This window comes from Haliaeetus albicilla, chromosome 13, assembly GCF_947461875.1.
Source record: "Haliaeetus albicilla chromosome 13, bHalAlb1.1, whole genome shotgun sequence".
Classification (NCBI taxonomy): domain Eukaryota; kingdom Metazoa; phylum Chordata; class Aves; order Accipitriformes; family Accipitridae; genus Haliaeetus; species Haliaeetus albicilla.
Window position 1 is genome coordinate 30,848,973 of NC_091495.1, and position 27,769 is coordinate 30,876,741.

At 38.4% G+C, this 27,769-nt stretch overlaps 1 protein-coding gene across 11 annotated transcripts in view; it reads right to left on the reverse strand.

Annotated features, from left to right (window-relative positions):
* Positions 1-1,012: 1,012 nt before the first annotated feature.
* The window catches only part of RYR2 (ryanodine receptor 2), a 456,061-nt gene continuing 429,304 nt past the window's right edge, over positions 1,013-27,769 (reverse strand). For all 11 annotated transcript variants that reach the window (XM_069800675.1, XM_069800669.1, XM_069800667.1 and 8 more), the window contains 9 exons: positions 27,166-27,299; positions 14,405-14,465; positions 12,881-13,027; positions 11,425-11,559; positions 8,957-9,113; positions 6,999-7,063; positions 5,599-5,699; positions 4,030-4,081; positions 1,013-2,309 (listed from right to left, as the gene is read on the reverse strand). In XM_069800675.1, the coding sequence (XP_069656776.1) occupies positions 2,214-2,309; positions 4,030-4,081; positions 5,599-5,699; positions 6,999-7,063; positions 8,957-9,113; positions 11,425-11,559; positions 12,881-13,027; positions 14,405-14,465; positions 27,166-27,299 (948 nt within the window). In that variant the 3' untranslated portion in view covers positions 1,013-2,213. The remainder of the gene's footprint in view (positions 2,310-4,029; positions 4,082-5,598; positions 5,700-6,998; positions 7,064-8,956; positions 9,114-11,424; positions 11,560-12,880; positions 13,028-14,404; positions 14,466-27,165; positions 27,300-27,769) is intronic.

Sequence of the window (27,769 nt, forward strand, 5' to 3'; positions counted from 1 at the left end):
GTGAACACCAAGCCTGCAAACTCTCATGAACCAGTTCTTAGCTGTAGGAATTTGCTTCTGTGAAAGCTAAAATTAATTTAATAAATGAAGAGTTTTCATACTTAAAAAGAAACTTTTTTGCATCACCATATAATCAGTAGATCTCATCCTGAAAGATTCTAGTGTTTAAGTGTGGCTTCACATATATTTGTTAAACAGTATACTGGATTCAACAGCAAGGACGCCCCAGAAGCTTTGTGACGTGGAAGTTGAGGTTAAAGAAACATGTCACTTTTATTCTGGTACTTGCCTACAAAGCCCAATTGAATTTGTTTTCAAGACAAGGGGACCTTGAAGTATCAGTCAGAATCATTAGCTACATATTTCTGCCTGTGTGTCAAACAACGACTATTCTCATGTTGTACACCCAAAAAGGAACAACATTGCAATTGCCTGTTTCTAAATCTTCCCTGCAAATCCCAGAAAGGCTGATTAAAAGTGTTTTATGGAGTTGTGCCAAATAGGGAGGAAACAAAGCTGGAATGAATACTCCAAATGAAGTGGGGATGGCTTAAAACCTGAATACAAATTGTAGCTGCTGTACCTGCCCCTCCCACCATCACCAGCCTGCCCAGCCTCTGGCCTCAAATATTGTAGAATTTGAGAGAATTTTACCAGAATCCTAATCAGGATCCCAATTTCAGAGTAGTAATATTCACAATCTGCTGAACTGAAAGTCTGGCTTTTAAGAACACAGAATTAGTATTTATAGAGGATTATTTCTTTAGTTATAAATTTTCTTAGTTATAACTGAATATTGATACAGACAATTTATTTTATGACAAAACTGTGGCCTGTAAAGAAATAAGGTGGAGCAACAGAACAGCAAGAAATCCAGGAAAAAACCAAAAACAACCCCAAAAACTTTCATTAAGGAAACAGCAGCTTAATCCTGCTTTGAAGTGGGTGTAATTAATTCAGGGATTAATAAAAAGACTCCATAACAAAGATCTCAAATGCTACCAAAACCAGCTTGTTTCCATTCTGAATCTCTCTTTTTATTTGTAAAGACTGGCATTACAATTGAAAAGGACTCAAAATGGAGTGATGTACACATCATTGGTGTTTCATGATGCAACTGATGGAGTCCCTGAATGGATATTGCTTCAGCTTTGCTTTTAAAAAATAATTTAACAAGAAAATCTTCAACTCCACTATTGATCACAGGTGGCAGAAATGAAAGAAAGGAAAAGAAAAGAAACCAAAACTACTGTTAAATTCATAACATATACATTGTTGGCTGATGACACTTGTTCCAGATGTACAATAAAGCCCACAACACTTTATTACTATGGATATAATTATTGTGAATGTTTTTCATGTTGATCAACTTGCTTCTGAAGGTTGTTTTTTTGATTGTTTTAAACTTGCATAATAAACATGCAATGAAACATTTCTTGTTAAAGTGTTTTTTGCAGTCATCTTGTTTTCATACAAAGATTTCATAAAGTTGCAGTGTTGTATCAGAGCATTACCAAAATAAGAGCAAAAGCTAAAGAGGAAGGTAAATGTGAAATGAACTTGATGAAAACAACCTAATCTTGTCCTGAGACACTCCAGTCTTATTAAAAAGATGTGCACAATCAAATTCCTTCCTCCCAAACCCACCAAAACCACAAAATAAATATTAACTTGGAAGAAAGGGAAGACAAAGAAAAAAAAAAAGATGTCATCATGCACTCGTCTTCTGCATAGCTCAACCCACATATAGTAAGGCACTATTTCCCCACAACTTAGTGTCCACAACAATCTTTTACAGTGCTCTGCGAACTATATATAGTTCCTTCCAGGATGATGAAATAAACAGATTGAATGAGTGTTGCTACCATGTCACCCCATGTGTGATCTTATAGACAAGGGCATCATCTGGCAGTTTCAGAAATAAGCTGTCTCAAGTCTCTTCTTATGTGTGCATGTTATGTATAGGGGTATCTTTTGTGTGTGTGCAAGTGGTTGGTTTGTTTTCCGGAGTTGCTGTTATTTTTCATTGTTCTTTACTCCAGGGTTCTCAAAGCAAATACACAAGAAAATAAAAGCGCAGTTGGGTCATTAAAAACAGAGCTTTGGTGCTCCAAAAAGCACACAGCTTTGGGCATTTAAGAAATCTGTTGAATATTCCCAAAAGACTTGGGAAATACATGGACATATTTTTGTCTGGAAATCCTCATCTCTGCTTAATTGAGCTGGTCTTCATACTGTTTTCGGAAGCAATCACCAGCAGGGAAAAACTCCCAGCACCGTTCTTGATACATTTTCCATACATAGGATTCCTGAAAGAAACACAGTTTAAATAATTTAACTTGATTCAATGAGAAAGCACCAACCATTTTTTTTTTTCTCTTTTATTTATATACTGTTTCACTTTTTTGATTCTGTCATGTCAGGTTATTTTATATCAATCTACAAGATCACGTCAATGATTTTATCAGTTTAGAGTAGCTTTTAGACTTTTGTCACCTAGACAAAAAGCACTAGAGAAACACATAGAAGAGGACCAGGTAGTTTAGTTCTTATTGCATATCCAGTAGCACTGTAAAGCTCAATTAAAGCTGTCGCGAGACAAATACCAGGGTAAGCAGAATATTTTCTGTCGTAGAAATTTGACTGAATTTCTGCATCTGTCATTTAAAAACATATCTACACAAAATACATAAAACATAAAATACATTAAAGGTATTTCTTAGAAAAGCAGTATTTTATGAAAAAGTGGTCTTTTTTTTTTTCTGATTATTTGTTCAGGTAAAGCTCTGTCTCTAGACAGTCTGGAGAATAGTAAAGGATATGTCAGTTTATTTCCATTTTAATCACACCACTTAAATGTGCTTTTTATTATACAAATTCCATGGTAGAAAGGACATGTGTTACACAAGTTAAAGAATCATTTAGGTTGGAAAAGACCTTTAAGATCATCAAGTCCAACCGTAAACCTAACACTGCCAAGTCCACCACTAAACCATGTCCCTAGAAGTTACGTAGTATGAAGTACTGTCAATTTTCAAATTATCAGCTAACAGTATCAAAACTGAATAGTTAGTAGAAATCTGGCTTCAGTGAATATAGTAGGACACACTGTATGCCAAGAAAAAAGAAAAATCAAATAGAAAAGACTTTTTAATAGATCTCATTTAACATGAAATACTCAAATGACAAATGGATGCTCAAAAATATCAAAGCAAATACATAAAATCTCATACTGGACAAGGCTGAGATTTATGCAAAAAAGATTATTATAATTGCCCAGTACATCCATCAGAGTTCAGAAAGAGTAAGCTACATAGATTTATAGCAAATCATCCCTCTAACACAAATCTGTAGGGCTACGTATATGATTCTTTTCAGGTTTTTGTTTTCTGATCTGTAACACAGGAACATTTGCTTAGTCAGCTGCAAGACTATCACTAGAAAACAAAAAGTAGTCTGTAAATTTGATACATTTTTTTGCTGACTTTAAGTATACTTAAAGGAAGTTGAAGGAAGCACCAAAAGTTTGAAAGAACAGCAGCAAAGAAGAAACCTCTAGGGAAACTTCTCTCACAGGTTTCATTTTAAACATATGCACAAGCTCTTTCATATGGATTTATCCAGGAATGTAGTCAAAGAAGATTATATGTAGATAATAATAAAAGACAAGGACTATTAAAAAAGAATCAACAGGGAGAAATGAAGAGTGCTGCTTTCACAGGATGCTTAACTGTTCTGTTTCTCTTTTTTTTTTGTTTATAGTCTGTATTTATATTTTGTGGAAGTAACAATTTAAGAATAACAGGTCAGATAACAAAATAGAAATAGAAAGTACCACAGAATTAATGCTCAATTTAACATTAAGCAACCAAAGCCCTAGGAATTGTTTAGAAGAATGAGAATTAAATTACATACCATATAGGGAGCTATTCATTAGAATACTCTTAGTTTTGCCAAGCCTGAATGAATTTTATTTTAGAATCAGTCTTATTTACTAACTGTTGACATTCATAGAGTTGTTTAACCCACCTGTCCTGTATGCTCTGTTTCATCTTTGTTAATAAGATACATCAGAAAAAACCTACAAGCAAAGAAACGGCTATTATGAATACAGTATTTGGAAACATTAGGCAACCCACAGAGGGATGGATATTTTTCAGTATGTACAGTGGTAATGCTGTTCATGGACTTAGAAGTTCCAGAGTTCTATTTATGATAATACTCCAGACACATTAAATATACTTTCCTGACACTGCTGACGTTCACTCTTTGTTCAATGAATAGTTTGCTAAAAGGCAAGAGATTCAGTTTGATTCACAGTAAATAGCAACTCCATATAAATAAAGATTTTCTAAGCTTTCTGATCTGAAAATTATAACAGACATTTTCTTGCCCATGAACACCAACTTGGAAACAGACAGAGGACAGTTGTTGGAACTTTTTTCCTCTCCCCACAATGAATAAGAAATGCTGAAGAAATTAAGAGATTTCTCTTATTGAAATTATAGGCAGGGGATATTTTACCAGTGTATGTAACTCAAGATCAACATGAGCAGAAAAGAAATTGTAATTTTAAAAATACATTAGTCTTGGGGTTTTGAGATATCTGACAGACACTAGGTAATGATTTCAAAATTTCACTCATAATAAAGATTCTCTCCAAACATATGTAAAAATATAAAACATGATCATGCACAAAAATATCAAAAAACATTTCCTTAGGATGATGCACTTTAAGTATGCTATCGTGTGTTATTTGTGTAGCACTTTGTAAACAGGAACAAAATCCCACATGATGGTGCTTTTAACGTATTTTGTTTGCACAACCTATTTTTCAGGTGGAATTTCTTTATAGGGATGTTTGACTTTACAGTCTCATTATTTTGTGCACATACAGTGCTAGTTTATAGACACAAAGTCACAATCCACCCATTGCTTCATGCTGACAGCACTAGCATAAAATACACTTTGGCAATGGATTTTCATAGGTATTTGACAGGAGAGAAACAGTATGATACAGTGATTGTAGACCTGATAAATGGTTTTATTTCCAGATTTAAAAAGACTGAGTTTAGTGGTCACTGTTGCTCTGCTTGGATTTTCCAAAGGTGGACCTGATGCCCTTGGTGTGATCCCTCCCCTCCCTAGCTCCTTGTTCCAGTTCCCCTACCACCCTTTGTCCCAGGTTCTCTTGGTCAGCCTCAGCACTCCACTCAAAATATTTTGTCCAATTTAAGTTTTCCCTCTCTTGCCTTACTCCTTTGCTTGTGCACTCTCTCCATCAGTCTCCAGGCCAGGTCATACCGTTCCTCTGTACCTTACACAACACATTCAATTTTACAACGCCTCCACAGCCACATACTAAGTTCCCAGTTTCCATCTCCTAGCTCACACAAGCTTGGTGTGTCACAGCCAAGCTGGGAACAAGATAATGAAGTTTGTTCATTCCTTGCTCCCATCGTCACAGAATTATATATTCAGACAGTGCACATCAAAGCCAAACAGTACTGACTCTTACTTATGCAAGAGAGCTATCAGGTACTTGCAAAGGGTGCATGGGTCATGAGTTAGTGAGAAGCTAATTTTTACTGTACTCACAAATAATTGGCCAAGTTGTGCTCCTGTAGTGTGTGTGTCTCAAAGCCATGGGGCACTGTATCAAAGTAGTCATTTCCTATTCCACAGATAAAGCACTTTGTCTAAAAGAAAGAATACAGAGCACTTCAACACTATATATAACCCTGCCCCCCTTTGAGAAAAGGCCAATAAAAATGTAACAATTTTCTTGAAAATGGCAATGCATCATGTATAATATGTGCTGAACAAAAAGGCTTTTCTTTTAATGATTGGGACTGGATACCTCAGTCAAAACACCTGAATAGAAGTTTAACTGCCATGAGAGTAGCTTCTTACTGTTTAAACAAAAAAAAAAAAAAAACAACAAAAAAAAAATCTTTGCCAGCTGTAACAGAATGGCATACAGTGGTCAAAGCTGACTTTTTTTTTTCCCTTTAACACTGTAGGTAACACTCACTGTAACATATGGCAACATGTACCTCAATGCCTGCTGTGCTTGTCCAGCTGAAACTGAATATGCTCAAAGTTTAGATTACAAAACACAGTAGGTTTGCAACACTTTTCTGAGTTCTTATAGTCACACTTAAATGACAGAATAGAAAACCACCAAGTACAGGATACTTTCACACATAGATTAACCAAAGAAGATTACATCTGAGATGAACTGTAACATGACAGTGTTAACACCCTGTGTTAGAAACCTCTAGTCTGAAGATCCAAAAGACTTAAATAGCCACAGATATGTAATTCACTATAATATAGAGCAACGTAAAAAGATTTTTCTTGTTTACAGAAAAGAAGATACAGGGATTGGTCTAAACTTTAAAAAGTCATGAGAAAATAAGCTGTTCGGCTTTTTATCTGAATTTTTGTTAACTTATCACTGACAGCAAAAAACTGGCCACACTTGATCTGGAGGTATTAAAAAAATCCATACTAGGAATTAGCAAACAAATCCAAAATATGCTTAGAGTATCAGTTTAGACAACCTGGGTTTGTGTCCCATGCAAAGACTTATGCAACATAGCAGCTAGCACCTGTCAAAGCATAGCATACCTCTTACACAGGAGGCAGCAAAGAGTGGTAAATGCTATTCAGAACCTGGATGCTAGCAGAGTTTTCTCTTCATAAAATTGTCTAAAAAGAATTTTATTAGGTACTAACAGAACTACTTAAGTTCGTATATTTTAATAGATACAAGAAGTCAATTAAAAAAAAAAGGCGGTTGTTATTTCCATCTAATGGACTGAGATGTGAGAGTAGAATCTCATCCAGGATGTTGTATGATATTGGACCGTGTACAGAACTGTATTTTCCTCTTAGTTTAAGAAACTATCCACTAGGTAGATCACATTTGGATTGAAAACAGATATTCATGAAACCTGAAAATAGGGTATGGTTCACCAACTGGTTGTTCTTACCTCCATGTCTTCCTTAACTTGCTCTTGCTGATCTCTTAACTCACCAAAAGCATCAATAATTAAACCTAGGGTTTAAGTTAAAATGACAGTTAATGTTCAAGAACAGAACTGTGACAAAGAATATTTGGAAATACAGGGATAACTCTGACAAAGAATATTAAAATGAGAATCTTGTGGAGAAATAATAGAAGCCAATATACATTCCAAAGACCACAAAAACAACTCAATACAGGAAGAAAAATGAGCAAGTCAAAGAAAATGGCTACCAGTAAGTAACATGGTTGGCAGTACCATTTGGAATTATAAAATGGGACAAGCAGACTTCTGTTTTATTGACAGTGCTCTAATCCTGACTCAGTACCTAAAGATGTACGTGGTTTTTACAGTGATGGAGGCTTTACTATAGAAAGACTACTACTATACTTTTAACAGAGTTCAGGGATTTATTACATGGCAGATGCAGAGAAGCTCCCAGCTCTGCGCATCCTCTCTCATTATAGTTGCCACGTAGTATGAGGTTCCACTGTCAGAGCTCTACAGAAGTAAGGGGTCATTTCAGGGAGATACAGAAAGAAGAAGAAAAACCTCCACAGGCTCTATGGCTCAGATTATAAATTCTTTATGATTCTCTCTTCACTTACACCAATACAAATAAGGACTAACCACAATCATTGTTGACACTACCGTGCTGTAAAACTGATGAATACCAGATGAGAATTATACTCAAAGCTTGACAGCTAAGGCCTCTACTCTTCAGCCGCTCACAGAATGAAGAACCAAACAGTATGAGATATGTCACTTCAGGCTATAAAAAATTCTGCACCCTCCCCAAGCCCTTTAAAAATCTTGCTGCTTGAGTAGGAGTTATAAACAATTTACCACAAGCTCAGAGTTGACTTCTAAACTTCTTTGCAGGAAGTGAGAAAGCATCCTTATTGCTTTCAAAATCATCGTAAGTTAGCTAAGTGTTAGCTGACAGAAAGCAATAAGGTTTTACCATTTATAACAACAACTGGACCTAACAAAAATCATTACATGTTTTTCCAAAATCAAGAATATACTTCTGTTAATTTGTGCAAACTTTAATAAAAGATGATCTTCTGGGCATTCTTGACAATCTTTTGAAGGTTTAGTATGTAAACAGATAGGGCTTTTAAGTACTCTGTGTAATAATATTAAACATTGTTAATACACACATAATAGAAAAAACCCTGACTTCCCAAAATTCAGTATCCACTATCCAGATTACAACAGCAAGCCACACTATCAGTTAAATAATTTCACTCAAATTCAGAAGCTAACCTAATGGCAGCTGACTTTCCATTGTCATTAACCAGGATATACTAAATCTGTTTCATATCAAGCACCTTTCTTTACTCTTTGACATTATTCAAGTGAGCAGGCATCAGACCAAACAGAGGGTTTTATGTAAGAAAAGATTAAACCTCTTAAAGCGATGTTCCAATTTTCACACCACTACCACCAATGGTGAAGATTTGCCAGACAGTCAAGAACATTAGATGCTGGCAGGGGGAATACTGACAGCACCCGCTACTGATTTTGTCCACGTAAATTCACAAAGGGCAGGTTATGCTGAAAGACAATTTTAAGGTATGCCACAAGATTTCTGATCACTTTCTAATCACTTCTCTTGCTGATCATTTACAGGAGGCTTTTAGAAAGGGCAATGAGAAGATAGAAACTGTAGTGATACCAGTATTCTCATAGCAGAGATTTTTTTGTTTTCACCGATCCAATTAGAGCCTGTTGATTTTACAGAGACTAGGAAGAACACCATACAGATAAAAGCCAGCTGGATGTGATATACGATACAAATCTGTGCTTCGTGATCTGCCCTGGTGTCCTGGTTGAATCTTCAGTGTGCGATTACTGTAGCACTAAGATCTTTGTACTGCTACATAATGCTTTCAGTCTCACCATGGGTTACAAACATATACCTTGAATAATTGCAAGCAGGATGACAATCACAAAGAAGAAGAAAGTGATGTCAAAGATAATCCGATAGATTTCATATTCATCTCCTGCTGGATCCTCGATCTCGTCACCAATGCCTCCACCTGCACGTACTCCAACGTACATGTGAAACATGTAGCACTAGAAAACACAAAACAAAGGGATACAAAGTTTGTCTGCAGCTAAAGTAAAAACACCCATTGTTGCAAATTCAGTAATTGGCAGAACTGGTCTATCGTCTAGCAACTATACTATGTCAAGTCATCTTCTCCCCTTTGAAGTTAGGTACATTTCTGAGGGAGGTGAAATACTGCTGTGCAGCTGAAGCTGCAGTATTTCATGTTCTGTCATTATGTAGCAGTTCAAAAAGATCAAAGGTTCAACTACCTTAAGACCAGCAGCACATCGTGATTCACCTACGATTGTTTCAGTAATGTGCAAATAGGAAATACCATTAGCACCACAGTCATCTCCTTTTCCATTTTCCTAGCTCAAAAGTGAATGACTTTCCCTATTTTTGGTGTTTCAAACAAAAATAAAAAAAAAAAACCAAACAACAAAACAAGACAAACAAAAAACCTTTGAGAATCTTTATGCATAGGACAGGCTAATGATGGAAGAAGTCTGAGACAAATACTGTGATCTGAAAAGTGGTATAATAGGTCTCTCGTTATAGTTATGTGAGATGCTGACAATGCAAAATTCCTAGTTTAGCATGCTATAATTTAATAGAAAATTATGATATCACTCTCAGAGGTCTGGAGCAGGGGATTGGGTCTTTTTTGTTAAGTAGCTTTGCAAACTACAGGTCCAGGGTTCTCACTCTCTATCAAAAAGTAGTGACGACAATTACAATAACTAACTCCTAAAACCTAACCATACAAAAAAATCCTTTCTTTTATTTCTATGCCACACTTACCCCCAAAATCCCTTATGTAAGAAATTGATATAGTAACATACATTGCTTAGTAAGTAATGGCTGAAAAATGTAACAATTTTTAGAAACAGTTTTTATTTTACCATTGAAAGTCAATCATTACCTTCATGAGTGAATGTGGTGTTAGTTATTTTAAAAGTTTTAAGTTATTTTTCTCTTTCTAAAAATAAATATATATTCTCTGTACTTTTTCTTTTTTTAACATCACATTGCAAGTCTTACTGCTTTTACAAAAGACAACCCTGATTTTATAGCACATTATTCTAACTCATTCCTGTACAATATTATAGCCTTTTGGTAAGTGTATTTTCAGAGAATTACTGAGCAGGTCAGGTCAGAAGGGACTTTGGGAGGTCTCTGGTGCAAATCCTGCTCCAAGCAGGGTCCACTATAAGGTCAGACAAGGTTGCTCCGGGTTTATCCAGTCAGGTCATTACAACCTCCTAAGGATGGAGACTGCACAACCTCTCTGAGCAACCTGATCCACTGCTTGGCTTTCCTCAGTCAGAACACCTTTTTCCACTTTATGTCCGTGGTCTCCTGCCAGGCACTGCTGTAAAGAGCCTTGATTTGTCTTCCCAATAACCTGGGAGGCACTGGGGAGCTGCTTTTACACTCCCCTCCTACTCCCAAGCTTTCTCTTCTCCAGGCCAAACAAGCCCAACTCCCTCAGCCTCTCCACCCAGGGCAAGTACTCCAGCACCTGACAATTTAGCGGCCCTCCACTGGTTTATGCTCCAGTTTATCTATGTCTTTCTTGTACTGAACATCCCAAACTGGACAAAAGTATAGACATATTAGTCTGCTTCCACAGTTTATCTAATTATTGGGATTTTAAATGGTGTCAATTCCATGGAAGTGATTCATATTGCATAACATACTGAAATATATTTAACTTTGTTGTACATGACTGCTTTTAAAAGGATATTAACAGCAACATATCTTAAGAAATTCTTTGTGATCTAAGCTCTACCTACCATCCACAACTGCAAAGCCTGGCACTGTCTCAGTAAGCTCAAAATAATTTTCAGTGGTTCTGAGTACAGGAAATTTCAGTAATAGAATTGCCAATTGAAGATAATCATGGCAATTCATGCTAAGGGAAACTGATGGATTTCCAAGTTTGAAGAAGCATTTCAGTACCTAAATTACTTATGAAAGTCCTTGCCTATAACTGACCCTCCTCCTGAATGGCCTGTAGAACCTCAGGATTCAGAAGTACTGCCCTTTAACTGACTTGGCTCAGCTTCACAGCTTGTAGTTGCTCTTCATTTTTTGAAAAACTATAGCAAAGAATACCATCACATTTCTTCTATTCATTTATAGGTGTATTTGTTTAACATACACAGGTTATATCTAGTTGTTAGGGGTGTTCCTTATATTTGTTCCTTTGCCTTCAATTATAGTCTTTCCTGTTGCTGGCTAACAATATGACTGTATGAATAGGAATTACAAGAAGGTCAGGACAAAAACATAACAGTTTAAGAAAAAATCCAGAAAGCAAATAAGACTTACTGTTAGCATATCATCACATTTCATGTCTGGCATATCACCATCTTCACTCTTGTTGTAGAACTTGCGGAAAAAATTGAATGCCACTACTGTATACAAGTATACTACTACTGCCAGTAATCCCACTGTTAGGACAAGCTGGAAGACAAAATTATGGAGTGGATATAACAGCAACATGAAATTATGCCATACAATTTTCTTTGCAAAAAGAGAAGGAAAGTAACAATAACCTATATGTACTAGCAGAAGGAAAACTATCTTTACTTTTTCTCTGTCTCTTTGCATATCTTTGTAATATTTGGTAATATATCTGCATATTTTCATGCAAAGATTGTGCATTTCACCTGTTTTATTTTGAATATGCTTCAGAAACACGACACAGACAAATCTTGCAAAATCTAGTGGATACATACACAATCAATCCATTAGAATCATATAAAACCCACACAATCAGACAAAAATATCTGAAAGTTTACTACGTCATAGAAATAGTACTACTATTTAATATCACCCATTATATAATTCCAATATAATATTTCTAGTAATTTAATACCAAAACAATTTTGTTTACATCTATAAAATCACATATAAAACAAACTGTTCCTAATGTTTTAACATCTACCTCAGAGAAGCAGCAACAAACACCCACTGCTCAACTGCAGCACCATTAAAATTTTGCCTTGAGCTTTATGGAAAGCAGCTGGAAGTGAACTGCAATATCCTGCAAATTGACATTTCACTTAGCTGCCAGACCTAAAAAGTTCCTTGTCATAAATTATGCCCCCTTACTTCACAGATAATCTGCTAAAACTTCAGGACTATTTTTAAAAGGTAGAATACTTCACTTTTTTTCACATGCAGACTGATTTTTTTGCTTTTTTGTTCCTTTAAGAAATCAGAATTAAGAATGTAAGAAAATCTGTTCTTTGAAGGGTAAAGAATGCAGTATGTTGATTTCTGTAACTTTTCATGACACATTTTTTGTTCCACAAATGAAACTTAAGTTTGCCACAAATTAAAACAAATAACAGTTTGTCAAGGTGAGTTCATATGTAAGAGTCTTTTATGTGTCATGTGCTTCACTAGCCATTTTGATTTTCAGATTGTACAGCTTCTTTAAGAAAAGATTACTTATCATCAAAGAGTTGAGTTTCTCAAACTAACAGAAAGAGTAACTGGGCCTCAACTGGACCTTTCTGTGGATGCATCTTGAAAACATTTCAAACAGCAACTTTGTGACACAGTTGCTCACAACAGCTAGAGACTGTCATACATCCTAGTCCCATTTTCTTACACTTATAAATCTCATTGGCTATTTTCCCCACTGACCAAAGTTCTACACTTCATGACGAAAGAACAAATCTGTTAATTCAGCTGCTCTGCGGATTGACAAGTCATGAAGTGATCTTTCTTGTGTACTCCTTAAGTAAAAAAGCTGAAGAGAGATGACAGTTGATACCTGTTTGCCATTGTGAGTCACTGATGACAGGATAGTTCGTAAAGTCTTGAATCCCATTGCAATGTCAAGGAGATGAGCAGCAAAGAAAAAATTGTTGTAATGGCCAAGGACTGACATGGTCATGTACCACGCTAGGTAAAGGAAAGACTAACAGAAAAAAGTTCATCACAAAATAAAACTCGTGGCTATTATCTTTAACTTAATTCAAAACACTGAGGAATGATAGAAATTGCTTGAATGGACTTTTCTTTAAATAGAAAACAATTTATTTTTTTTTACATAGAATTTGCTAGACATCTTTGATAATTTTCTCTTTGTGCAAAAATATTGAATCAGCAAATACAGAGTTCGCAAGGCATGGTAAAAATTGACATATTCAAAATCTGAATTTGTAAAAACTAATTTTGAAATTGCTAAACCCTCATCTGTTAATGTTTCTAATGTAAAAAGTTTTTCTGATTTAAATGAATTTTTGTTTATGAATTTCTAAATCATTACATTAAAATATTAAAGCCCGAATGTGGTTAATGACAAATGAAAGGACTCTGCAAGCAATAAAAGGAATTGTATAATTAATTCAAACTACTAAAACTACTACTTAAACATGTAAGTGTTATTTAAGTAGTCTACTAACTATTACTACAAATGTTAATTTCATCTTTTCCTCTATCATTTAATTTTTATTGGACTTAAAGACAAGTACATATTTATAAGAGAAGTTACAGTCCCTCCCTTAGAAAAAAACCTAATCCTGAACAAACTCTAACTCTTTACAGATGATGCTGTCTGGAGACCTGGACACTTATCGTTCCACTCTTCCTGACTAAAGTCACTTTATACCTTATTTCTCTGGCAGTCCTAGTTCCAAAATCATTTGTTCCCCCACCATTTTTTCCACCAGTAAAATAAACTGAGTTAGGCAAGTTATAATTGTAAGACTCTTAATAATCATTTGATGAGTGACTTCCTAAACTGCAAAGTATTTTAACAGTCAGGCTTGTTTATCAATCTTTTTTTTCTGGTTTTTAAAGACTCATTTTTTCAAATTATTAAAATCAGCAGCCTCATTCTGTATCACATCCTACTACCAGTTTCAGTGACACAAATTTTAGCAGTTCCACATACATTAACTATACCGATCTGGCTGTGCTCCAGGAGTATTCAAGTGTTCATGAAGTTTATGAACAATATGAAAAATGGCAATTAGAATTTATATAGTCAGTTTTCTAATTCTATGGCGCAGCACTTGCTTACTGCTCCTGATTAAAGCATATCAGAAAGGGGGCGGGAACTGACTGAGGTTCTATAGACTAATACCTATGTAACTGGGAAAAGATGTCGGCAATGCCTTTTTAAGTTTCCAAGATTTTCTTCATCTATGTAGTAAATAAATTATAATCCAGAGTATTTCACACCTCCCTTTGAAGCACTTCTGGTTAACAAGTGTATATTGCTTTTTAGCAGGTGAATATATACATATATTTATGTGTGTGTGTATATATATATATATACTGATAAACTTACATTATCAGTGAAAACAACTCCTAATTTCCACATCTGATACTTAACATCAATGGAATTTAGCCTGTAAAAATAAAAAAATAAATTGCATTTTATATCAAAACAGAATAGGAAAATATGCAACACAATCTGTAGGAAGTGTATCGCCACATAAACACAGGAGACAACAGCTGATCTACTTCTCCAAAAGCTGAAATACATCACAACCTTGCTCTAATTCACACTTTAACTCTGGAATGGACCTGTCCAAAAAAAAAAAAAAGCAGAAAAACAAATTAATAAATAGTGGTTTGGATTCATCAGACCTAATGCTGATCAATGTCTACAATGTTATCACAGACATACAAATGAAATCAACCATCTCTATAATGCATGGAGAAAAAGAGATATGTTGTTGTGGTTTTTTTTAAATGCTACCCATCTAAGCCTGAAGTAGCTGTCAAAAAAGGTCAGAGAATTTGCACCCCAAAATGCCAATTCTTTACCACTAGTTACGATAGCATACCTTGGGTGACACAATTAGATGACGTTAAAGACAAAGCAAGGTGAAATGAATCTCAGCGCTCATGTGCTTTGTTTTTCCACTGATATCAGGAATAAATGGGAATGAAAGAAATGTGTATTAAAAGCTTTTGCAGAAAAGGACCTGGGGTTCTTGGTGGGCTGCAAGTTGAGCATTAGCCAGCAGCGCACCCTCACTGCAAAGCAGGTGAACAGTACCCTGAGCTCCATGAGGAGGAGCACTGCCAGGAGGTCGAGGGAGGTGATCCTTCCCCTCGAACTCAGCACTGGTAAGGCCACCCCTGGGGTGCTTGGTCCAGCTCTGGGCTCCCAGTTTCTTCCACAGTTTTTGTTGCTTTGTTATATTAGCCAGTTAGCCTCTTCTATTCTCCTCTCTCCAACAAACTTTTATGTTGTACAGACTGATATTGTAAACTATTCTCTCCAAATTTTTCCCTTGTATTTCTTTAATTAATACTTTTACGTATTAATTCTCCTCTTACTCTATCAACACAAATAAATGTCTCAACTTTAGGCTCCATTTTTTGACCTAGAATTAAACCCATTAATTTGCTTGAAGCATTTTTTTTTCCTCTATAGAGAAGTGATACAACTAAGTTACCAAACAGGATGTTTACCATTTTTGTTTGTAACTGTATCTTGTCATCTCTAGTTTTTGACTTTTTCTTTTTAGAAAGGTTTGGATCATCGTATTATACTGACACAAAAAAATTCTAAGCCTGGATCACAATTCAGGAACAAATATAAATAATAGCATGAAAAATGTCATCTGTCCTGCTTTTACCCTTAAAATGTCAGTGAATTCCTAAAAGAGCTGCTGACAAGGACTAAACAAGTTGAAATAACGCTGGCAGATGTCATACACCTGCCACATACAAAAGCACATAGTACTTCTGTGCCAAATGTTTATATGGAATTGTCTGAGCCCTTAGATGGAATACCAAGACTTAAAACTTGGTCTATAGAGGTCTGATTTCCAAAATTCATACTTTTATAACCAGAGCCACTAACCACATAAAAGTAATAGTTTTATTTGAATATTACACTCCCAAGGAATACTTTGCCATAAAAATACCAAACTCCTACTTGTATGCAACAGTATTTACTCTTTAATACAACCAAAAATTAACACCATTTTTACACATAAAACCAAAAGGCAAAAGACTCAAGTTGAACGTTCTGTATAACAGTATAAACACTACATAGATATAAGTGGAGCTACTATAATTGAAAAACAGCATTAAATCAAACTTAGATCCAGACATCTACTCCAAATAGTCTACAGCCTATTTTAATTAAGAATTCATTTGTCCTTCTGAAGTGTATTAGTCTACTTGAACAAAAAGGGAAAAGCAGACGAAATGTAGTAGAAGTTCTCTGATTTATGAAGGATTTGACCCTTGCTCTCAAATTTACATATGGCAGATCTTTCATACATACATTTTATTTCCATGCAGAAAACATTTACATGATACAGTAACTCATTTAGGGTCAATTTTTTTACCCTTTACTCACAGTGAATTATACTTTTCTGCCTTTATTGAATTTCCATAAGACTACACATTTAGCTCAGAGCAGTTAAAAGAGCACAGTTACATTATTAATGCTCTGTAAAGACAAAAATAACATAAGCACAGAGACTACTGGTGAACTCTAGAGTCTATTATCTAGTTAGACAAGATTCAACAGACTATTATTTTCTTTCTTACCATTTTACTTATGGTTTTGGGGTTTTTTTAACCTATGCAAAGGCAACAAATTTCTAGGTTAACAAATCTAAAACTCCTCATATGGTGGCACAAAACTCTTTTAAAGAATGAGAGTTGATCATAGTTTACTAGGCATATTGATGACATGGTCAGCAACTCGTTTTGCTTCATTATTCCCTTCATGGCAGACAGCAGCTCTGTAGAAACTAAAGCCTAAGGTTTCACCCGAGTTTCTTCCATGGTGACTCAGGCCATAGTGACTGGCTGACATTTACTGTCTGATTAGGATTGCAGGGATGATATTTGTGTAACAAACTACATACACTAGAGAAATAAAAGCTGCAAGTTTTTTTCTAACAGGCTTTCAAGTTTATAAGGATGGAAAAATGCATCTGTAACAAAATCCGCATTCATATCTTGAAATCATTAGAATCATACTAGTCTCAAAGGTCCCTACACTGCACTATGGTCCAGATACCATAGAGTACTTAAAGATAAATCTAGCATGCTGCCCTTTCACCAAAGCTAGGAGTGCTTCTTGAACAATCAAATGGCTTCTCCAACAACAGTCTAGCACAGCTAAGAGCTGCCAATACCATTTTCATCAATTTCAAGTTATAAGAAAATTTTCTAGCCCCAAATTTAAGTTATTAAAGAAATAAAAATTTATAGAAAACCCTGTCCTAGAGGGAAAAGGGGGAAAAAAAGGATCAAAAATGTTAAGAACAGTTTCTCACTGAAATATTGTTCAATAACATATTCAGGTGGTAAAATGAACCTCTTGAAATTTATTTCTGAAAATATTATTGTAGCAAGTTAATTCCTTACTTTATTCTGATCCAATACCACTCAGTGTCAGGCATATTCTTGTGACTACATTCCACCTATCCGTAACTATATTTGTCTTGCGTATGAAACACCATGGACAGGACTGCTTATGGACAGGCAGGATACTCTCTCATGAAATGGCAAAAAAACACAGCAGTAGGGGAACTCATCTCTAGTCGATTTAATGTGATGATTTTATATTTTACAAACAGCAATAGCTGTAGAGATCCTAAAAATAAAGTGAATATTGACCTATATGGAAAAAGGAACAGTTCATTTTTCTGTATCTTCATTTTTTAAAGTAAGTCTGATATGGATAGCAACGCAGTAACATGCATAATACTGCATTCCCCTGTTTATTTCTGCTCACTACCTTGATCAAGTAGCTCAAAGACTTAAAAGAATATGAGGTCATATAAAAATAAAGCTCTACAGCTGTGAATCAAAAAGTGACAGTATGGTTTCAAGTTTCCCTTGGAATATCATCAGTTAGTATTATATTGGATGGATTTCTTGGTTTGAATGAATGTATTGGTTTTATGTGGCAAGGTTTTGGTAGCGGGGGGGGTTACAGGGGTGGCTCCTGTAAGAAGCTGCTGGAAGCTTCCCCTGTGTTCGAGAGAGAGCGAGCCCATACCAGCTGGCTCTAAGACGGACCCACCGCCGGCCAAGGCCGAGCCAAACAGTGATAGTGGTAATGCCTCTGTGATAACATTTTTAAGAAGGAAAAAAAAGTTGGGACGCGGAAAACAGCCACCGGAGAGAGGAGTGAGAACATGCAAGAGAAACAAGCCTGCGGACACCAAGGTCAGTGCAGAAGGAGGGGGAGGAGATGCTCCAGGCGCCGGAGCGAAGATTCCCCTGCAGCCCGTGGTGAAGACCCTGGTGAGGCAGGCTGTCCCCCTGCAGTCCAGGGAGGTCCATGGTGGGGCAGATATCCACCTGCAGCCCATGGAGGACCCCATGCCGGAGCAGGTGGGTTCCTGAAGGAGGCTGTGACCCCGTGGGAACCCTGCGCTGGAGCAGGTTCCTGGCAGGACCTGCGGATCTGTGGAGAGAGGAGCCCACGGAGCAGGTTTTCTGGCACGACTTGTGACCCCGTGGGGGACCCACGCTGGAGCAGTCTGTGCCTGAAGGACTGCACACCGTGGAAAGGACCCACGCTGGAGCAGTTCATGAAGAACTGCAGCCCGTGGGAATGGCCCACGTTGGAGAAAGTTCATGGAGGACTGTCTCCCGTGGGTGGGACCCCACGTTGGAGCAGGGGAAGAGTGTGATGAGCCCTCGCCCTGAGGAGGTGAAGCGGCAGAAAATAACATGTGATGACCGGATATACTGGACTGTGTGGATTCGATGGCCTGGCACATCAGACCCACAGAAGTATAAGGCTTTGGTAGACACTGGTGCACAGTGTACACTGATGCCATCAGGATACAGGGGCATGGAACCCATCTGGATCTCTGGAGTGACAGGGGGATGCCAAGAATTGACTATACTGGAGGCTGAAGTGAGCTTGACAGGGGACAAGTGGGAAAAGCACCCCATTGTGACTGGCCCACAGGCCCCTTGTATCCTTGGCATTGACTACCTCAAGAGAGGGTACTTCAAGGACCCGAAGGGGTACCGATGGGCTTTTGGTGTAGCCACTGTAAATGCAGAGAAGATCAAACAGCTATCTACTCTGCCTGGCCTCTCGGAAGATCCCTTCATTGTGGGATTGTTGCAAGTTGAAGAACAGCAGGTGCCAATCGCTACCAGGACGGTGCACCGTCGGCAATATCGGACAAACCGAGACTCCCTGGCTCCCATCCATGAGCTGATTCATCACCTAGAGAGCCAAGGAGTCATCAGCAAGACTCATTCACCTTTTAATAGTCCTATATGGCCAGTGCAAAAGTCTGATGGAGGGTGGAGGTTAACAGTAGATTATCGCGGCCTGAATGAAGTGACACCGCCACTGAGTGCTGCTGTACCAGACATGTTAGAGCTCCAATATGAACTGACATCAAAGGCAGCCACGTGGTATGCTACAATTGATATTGCCAATGCATTTTTCTCCATTCCTTTGGCAGCAGAGTGCAGGCCACAGTTTGCTTTCACATGGAGAGGCGTCCAATACACCTGGAATCGACTGCCCCAGGGGTGGAAGCACAGTCCTACCATTTGTCACGGATTAATCCAAACAGCACTGGAACAAGGCGAAGCCCCTGAACATTTACAATACATAGATGACATCATCGTGTGGGGCAATGAGGCAGAAGAAGTGTTTGAGAAGGGGAAAAGAATAATTCAGATTCTTCTGAAAGCTGGTTTCGCAATAAAGAAAAGCAAGGTCAAGGGACCTGCACAGGAGATTCAGTTCTTGGGAATAAAATGGCAGGATGGATGCCGTCATGTCCCTATGGATGTGGTTAACAAGATAGCATCTATGTCTCCACCAGCTAACAAGAAAGAAACACAAGCTTTCCTAGGCCTTGTGGGGTTCTGGAGAATGCATATTCCAGGTTACAGTCAGCTTGTGAGCCCTCTCTATCGAGTAACGCGGAAAAAGAACTATTTTGAATGGGGCCCTGAACAACAACAAGCCTTTGAGCATATCAGACAAGAAATAGCTCGTGCAGTAGCTCTTGGGCCTGTCCGGACAGGACGAGATGTGCAAAATATACTCTACACTGCAGCTGGGGATCATGGTCTCACCTGGAGCCTGTGGCAGAAAACACCAGGAGAAACCCGAGGTCGACCATTAGGGTTTTGGAGCCGGGGGTACCGAGGATCAGAAGCCCACTACACCCCGACTGAAAAAGAGATACTAGCAGCATATGAGGGGGTTCGAGCCGCTTCAGAAGTTGTTGGTACAGAAGCATATCTCCTCTTGGCACCACGATTGCCCGTGCTACGCTGGATGTTCAAAGGAAACATCCCCTCTACACATCATGCAACCAGCGCTACATGGAGTAAGTGGATAGCATTGATCACGCAACGGGCTCGACTGGGGAAATCTAACCGCCCAGGAATTCTGGAAGAGATCATGGACTGGCCAGAAGGCAGAGATTTTGGAGCATCACCTGAGGAGGTGGCTCGTGCCCAAGAGGCACCACCATATAATGAGTTACCAGAAGATGAAAGGTGTTATGCTTTGTTTACTGATGGATCCTGTCGTGTGGTAGGGAACCATCGGAAGTGGAAAGCTGCTGTGTGGAGTCCCACACGCCAAGTCATTGAGGCCACTGAAGGAGAAGGCGAGTCAAGTCAGTTTGCAGAAGTGAAAGCCATCCAACTAGCCCTAGACATTGCTGAACGAGAAAAATGGCTGGTACTCTACCTCTATACTGACTCCTGGATGGTGGCTAATGCCCTATGGGGGTGGCTACAGCAGTGGAAGAAGACCAATTGGCAACGCAGGGGTAAACCCATCTGGGCAGCAGCATTGTGGCAGGACATTGCTGCCCATGTAGAACACATAACTCTAAGGGTACGTCATGTAGATGCTCACGTGCCCAAAAGCCGTGCCACTGAAGAACATCGAAATAATGAACAGGTAGACAAGGCTGCCAAAATAGAAATAGCTCAGGTGGACCTGGACTGGGAGCATAAAGGTGAGCTATTTGTAGCTCGATGGGCCCATGAGACATCGGGACATCTAGGGAGAGATGCAACATATAAGTGGGCTCGTGATCGAGGGGTGGACCTGACCATGGAGGCCATTACACAGGTCACTCATGAATGTGAAACATGTGCTGCAATCAAACGAGCCACCAGAGTAAAGTCTCCCTGGAACAGAGGGCGGTGGCTGGGTTTTCGATATGGCGAGGCCTGGCAAATTGACTACATTGGACCACTGCCGCGAACACGCCAAGGCAAGTGCTACATACTCACCATGGTGGAAGCAACTACTGGTTGGCTAGAAACATATCCTGTAAACCATGCCACTGCCCGAAACACCATCTTAGGCCTCGAAAGGCAAATTTTATGGCGACACGGTACCCCAGAAAGAATTGAATCAGACAATGGGACTCATTTCCGAAATAACCTCATAAGCTCCTGGGCAAAGAAACATGGCATTGAGTGGGTGTACCACATACCCTATCACCCGCAAGCATCTGGGAAAATTGAGAGATATAATGGACTGTTGAAGACTATGTTGAGAGCGCTAGGCAATGGGACATGGAAGCATTGGGATACAAATTTAGCAGAAGCCACTTGGCTAGTTAACACCAGAGGATCTGCTAACCGTCCTGGTCCTGCCCAAACAAAACCCCTACATACTGTGGGAGGAGATAAGGTCCCCGTAGTGCACATGGGGAAGTGGCTGGGGAAGGCAGTGTGGATTGCACCTCCCATGGGAAAAGGCAAACCCATTCGTGGGATTGTCTTTGCTCAGGGACCTGGGTGTACTTGGTGGGTAATGCAGAAGGATGGGGAGACCCAGTGTGTGCCTCAAGGACATTTAACCTTGGGGGAAAAATAATCTGTGATGTGAGTTGTATGTTGTAGGAAGTAATGTAGCAGGAATGACCTGAACTGCAGAGGAGTGAACTTCACAAGGAACCAGACAAGTGCATCGGTGACCCAAACCAAGCTGGTGTTGGGGCCCAACGATCGAACATACTGCTTCTCCTGTCCTGACCACTCATCTTGATGGATGGGGCTCAAGTCATAACCTGTATGTGAACATCAGGAAGAGTGAAAGAAGCCCATGGAATATCTATCTCTTAAAGGACAGGGGATAGTAATTAATAAGAATGTATAAATCCGTACATTGGGTATAAAAGTGGTTTAAGTATGTAGTTTCAGTTGTAAGTGTTGGTGAGAAAGGATTTCAGTAATGAGAATTAAATACAATAGTATGGTTAGAAGATATCTGTATTAAGTTATGTGGAACCTGAGCAGGACGCAAATGGTATGGAATAAGGGGTGGAGATTGTATTGGGTCTGGCTGAGATGGAGTTAATACTCCCCATAGCAGCCCTCATAGCACTGTGCTCTGCATCAGTAGCTAGAAAGGTGTTGATAGCACACCAGTGTTTTGGCTACAGCTGAGCAATGCTGGCACAGCATCAAGGCTGTCCCTCCAACATTTTTGCCCCCCCCCCCCCCCCCCCCCCCCAATGGCAGGCTAGGGCACGGCAAAATCTTGGGAGGGGACATAACCAGGACAGCTGACCTAAACCAACCAAACAGATATTCCATACCATATGATGTCAGCTCAGATATAAAAGCTAAGTAAAGGGAGACGGAAGGGGGGGCATTTTTGTCTTCCGGAGCAACCACTACGCGTGCTGAAGCCCTGCTTCCCGAGAAGTGGCTAGACATCGCCTGCTGATGGGAAGTAGAGAATAACATCATTTGTTTTTTCTTTGCTTTCGCACGCGCAACCTTTGCTATCACTTTATTAAACTGTCCTTATCTTGACCCACGAGCCTTTTGTTATATTTTCTCCCCCCCGTCCAGCTGAGGAGGGGGAGTGATAGAGCGGCTTTGGTGGGCACCTGGCATCCAACCAGGGTCAACCCACTACAATGAATTTTTATTTGACTTCTTTCTGCACCATTGAACAGGTTGTCATGCACTGTAGTACTGTAGTTATAGTAGCCAAGTTTAGCGACAGTGAACGATGGCACAGTGCGAGAATGCACAATGTGAATAAATGATAGGAAAATGCTAAGAAATTGCCTGTATTACATTTGGCTGCAACCTGCACTAGTATTTCATCATCTTCAACAACAGCCAGAATTTTTACAGCTTCTTTCTAAAGGCCTACTGCATTCAGCTGTTCCAACTGTAACATAGTAGGTTTTCAAAAATTATTCTTCCCTTTAAAAAAAAAAATCCTCAGGCAATCAAATGATACTAATGTTAACTGGAATCAGAAAATTCTGAACTTTTCAACCTGAATCATTTTAATGTTTGCACATCAGAGCAGTTCAGAGCAGCTACAGGGCATTGCCAGCTGAGGAATAACTACCATAACTCTAAGCTCAGACTGAAAAAAAGCCTTGCAGCAGCATTTAACGTTTTTCCAAGAAGACAGATAAACTAAAACTGGGAAGAGTCAGTTTTAATTAGTTAGCTCTTCACATTAACTTTCTTAGCAGACACTGAAATTTTCTGTTAAAGGTTCTTTCGGGTTGTTTCAGGAGGCTAATCTAACAGAGGAAACAGTTCAGAAAGATGACCCATTTTTCTGAAGGTATAAGAAAAATCATTAATGAAAATATGATCATTCTTATCAATTAATGAGTTTCAATGTACATGTTTAGGAAGATCTTCTGTTAATGTTACAATTTGTACAATAGCATTCTATCAGATTAGAAACATTCATTACTTATTAATTGGTCAACTGGGTAGGAAATATTATCTTTTCTATTACTCTGTGTGAAATAGTGCTCATTTTGTGCTGGGCACGGAACAACATCAGCAGCTGATATGTTATAGAGAATGGTGCTAGCTGACCACTAGAAAAAGAAAGCATTGAACCGAAACAAAACAAAACAAAGCAAAACAATTAGTTACTCGGTGTCTTTAAGTTATCTGTCTGCCGTGGAGATACAGCGCATAGAATAGATTATTCCTTTAAGGTATCCTACACAAAGCCTCTGGAAGGATACACTAGGCTTAAGATTCCCAAGTAAATAAACAAAGGATGAGGTATCTTACATTAGCATCTGTAAGTGGAAAGGCTTGAAGTTGAGTTTCCCACATATCCATCATTCCTCTCAATGGAACAGGCTGGGAATTTGGACATTGTACGTTAATGGTAACTATGCCTGCCTCAACCACGAAGGCTGAAGCCACTACCCACTTGCAGATATACACTTCTATTTGGCCAAATAGGGACATCCACAGGTTTTACAAACCTGTGGTGACATCGTATCAGGTATAAATCTTGGGACTTCAGGTGTAGAAACTACCTCAGACAAAATCTCTTACTTTTTCACCAGCCATTACGGGCAAAAGGCAGGCTGTCACCTGAGGGAAAAGTCTACTAGTTTATCAGAGACAATACTGTACTCCAAGATACTACATTACTACCAAGGGGCTTACCTGCTCCAGAATCCTTTGAAAACCTAGGTTATTGTTTCTCGTAACAAGGAAGTATAAGTCCTTTTAACCTCTTTCACATTCTGAGGCCAGCTGCACTTATTCTTTGTACACTTCACATTTATGACATGGTTTATCTTCTCGTCAAACTATGGAAACCTCACATCTTACAGGAGAAAATTATTTACATTTTTCTCTTCTTGCAAGGGGAAGAATTCTTCTACCACATGAGCATTCAACAGATGCCCTGCTTATTTTCCCCCAAATTAGCCTTATGTCACTGATTGCTGCAGATGCTTGAGACTCAGCTGCCCCTTCTGTTGACTCTGACTAAACTAATGACCCCAGAACTAACAACAGTTAGGAAGGTAACAGGACTGAGAGGTAATCCTCACTATGATGCCTCTGATAAATAAATTTCATCTTTGTGTCTTTCATATTATTCTCTCAAATATACTTCATCCATGCTGCAGCTAGTTTAACACCATCCACCCCAGAAGGGAAACTTATTCAATGGAAGAACAGTGCACTGTCTCAATCCCAGTGTGCAAATTTTAACTGTCTCTACTGTCTAATCTACAGTAAAGCTCCAACTGCATCATCTGCCTTAGCTGGTTATATTTAAACAATACTGCAATGTATTTAAATAATTAAACATGTATTTATAAATTTAAATATAGATACTTAAAAAAATACTCAAGACTGCATCCACTTTTTATGCAGTATATCAGCGGGATGGGCAGGAGCTTCTGAAGGAGCATGGTCACTTGCAAGTAGAGTGCTCTGAGTCCCTTGCAGAAAGACAAATGGAAGGGAATCCGATGTTATTTGCCCACAGGAAAGGGGAAGAAACAGTAGGAGCTAGGGATCAAGGAGACAGAAGAAAAACCTGGTTCATTTGTACTGGGAATGGAAATGCTACATGCTGCATTTCCCTTCTGTGTTGAAAGATACATAGGCATGGGGTCTGGCCTCAGGCTGAGCCATCTCCTGCTGGCACATGAAGAAACAGAGGCACTAGAGCTGGGATCTGCACCAGGTCATAGCATTCTCCTGGGTTTTTTGCCCCAAAGTGGTGCAGTAAGGGTTCAATTCCAGTGCTTTTCCCACCTCTCTTCATTGCACTGTAAATATATTTCAAATGTTGAATCTGGAATATGCTTAAGTTTTAGTAGCTTCATTAGTGTTCATTTTTTAAACTGGTAAAAAGTGGATACCTGTACCTTCCTGAAGCATATGAATTTTATGCAAATGGTTCCGTAAATTTCTGTCATATTTATTTTCCCACAGCATATTCAACTATTATAAGGATGGAATGATTTCTCCAGGGAGAACATGAAAGATGGATGAGGTCATAATTTGGGTGTTTTTTTTTTATGTACATAACATGGAGTAGATGTTAGAGATGTAACGGAAAACTGACATCCTTCAGGCCCAGTTCTGAAATTAAGTATTTCATCACTCTTCTCCAACTGCTTCATTCTGGTCTGTTTTTTCAAGAGTATTCACAGAACATTGTTTCAAATTTTTTCCCAAATGTGAGTCATGAGCACACAGGGAAGGGAAAGTAGTTTCATTTCCTTTTTATACCAATAATAAAAGTAACAAAAATATATTTTTTTTTCTAAACTCAAGCATGGGTTCTACTATAATCCAGCAGCAAAACAGCAGGTAAGAAAGTATTCTGGAAAGTACTTCTCCCACAGTATTAAATTTTATTTAGTATTGCAATGCCACAGAGTCCTGGGGCCTTAACACTGCACAGGATTGATTGTTTAGATGGACTCCAGGTTTATTCATCTGTCTTTACAAAAGATGGATATTAAGGATCCTTCTTTACAAAATCAGCGCTTGCTTCAATGCAGTTCTAATCTACTAGTCGTCCCACTGTCTACCTCTTATAATCTTTCCAAACCCATTCATAAAATGTTGCTTTTAAAGAAAGGTATAAATAAACCCTTACATTAGAATCTCTGCAGCATTAAAAGTCCATCTGCTAAAATATATTCTATTTATTTGAATATCTTTTTTATAATGCAGAACTTGAAAAAACATTTTTGCAGTGCTTAAGAAAAACTGAGGATGACCCTTCCCTAAGAAGGAAAATGAATGCAATTACTCTGAATGTCCAGGGGCTTTTTTTTCAGGTCTGTCTCTCAGATGGCAGGCAAATACACAGTTTAGGGAAAACAAATTATAGAAAGATGTAAAGACTAATCATCCAACTTCCCAGATTTTACTGGTCACTATCACTTAAATTTATTCCATCATTTCTTTATAATCAGAACACACAGTGCCAATTTTACCCATTCTTTCCAGCTGAGCTGAACTATGAAAAGGAATTTCCAGCCTCGTTGTAATGACACTATCAAAACAGGGGGAATATGATGCATTCAAGCAGCTGTGCACTAAACTAAATCTTCATACATAAAAAACAGTGGAGTACTGCAGATATGCTGTCTATAATGAAATAAATTCATTATATCATTCAACTTAAGAATTGATTTATCTTACACAGCTATACGTAAAAGAGCAAGAAGAAAATTCAAAGCCGAATGACAAACCTTGAATGCTTAATTTTAACCAACAAAAAACCCCGAAACAAACAAAGAAAAAACCCCAGAGAAAACCAACCACACAAACAAACCAGAAGCAAATGCTTACACAGCAGATAAGGAGCTATCCTTCTTTGGTTTCTTCTTTTCTCGAGCATCACTAAAATCGAGAGCAGCTTTGTCCATTCCTAGTAACTCACTGATCCTGTCACGGCCATAGAACTCACCATATTTATCCATGACCTAAAGTAAGGAGGAATATTCAAGAGAATCAGTTGGGTAGACCAGCTGTTTTTTAGCCTGGTTTCTGAAGAAAAGAGGTTTAACATACACAGTCTTTTTCACATGTTTGTTTCCATCTGTCTATCATATCAGTCAGTAATTTTTTTTTTCTGCTCAATTGCAATCAGTTCAATAGAGGCAAGAGGTGGATGTCAAAGATAAGATTTTCCTACTCATTTAATGAAAACAGGGTGAGGAAAGCAACCCAGCAGAAGGAGAATACCTAAATCGATATCATCACTGACAGAAAAAAATACACTGTGAGGTCACACAGGAAAGAGATATTTTGAATATTCTAGCTACGTGAAAAGCTTTGATTAAAATATGATTTCTCAAAGACAGTATTTGACCCTTAGTAGTCATTCCTTTTAAGAAAAAACAAACAAACAAACAAACACCCCCCCCCCCAACCAACACATATTTATTCTGTT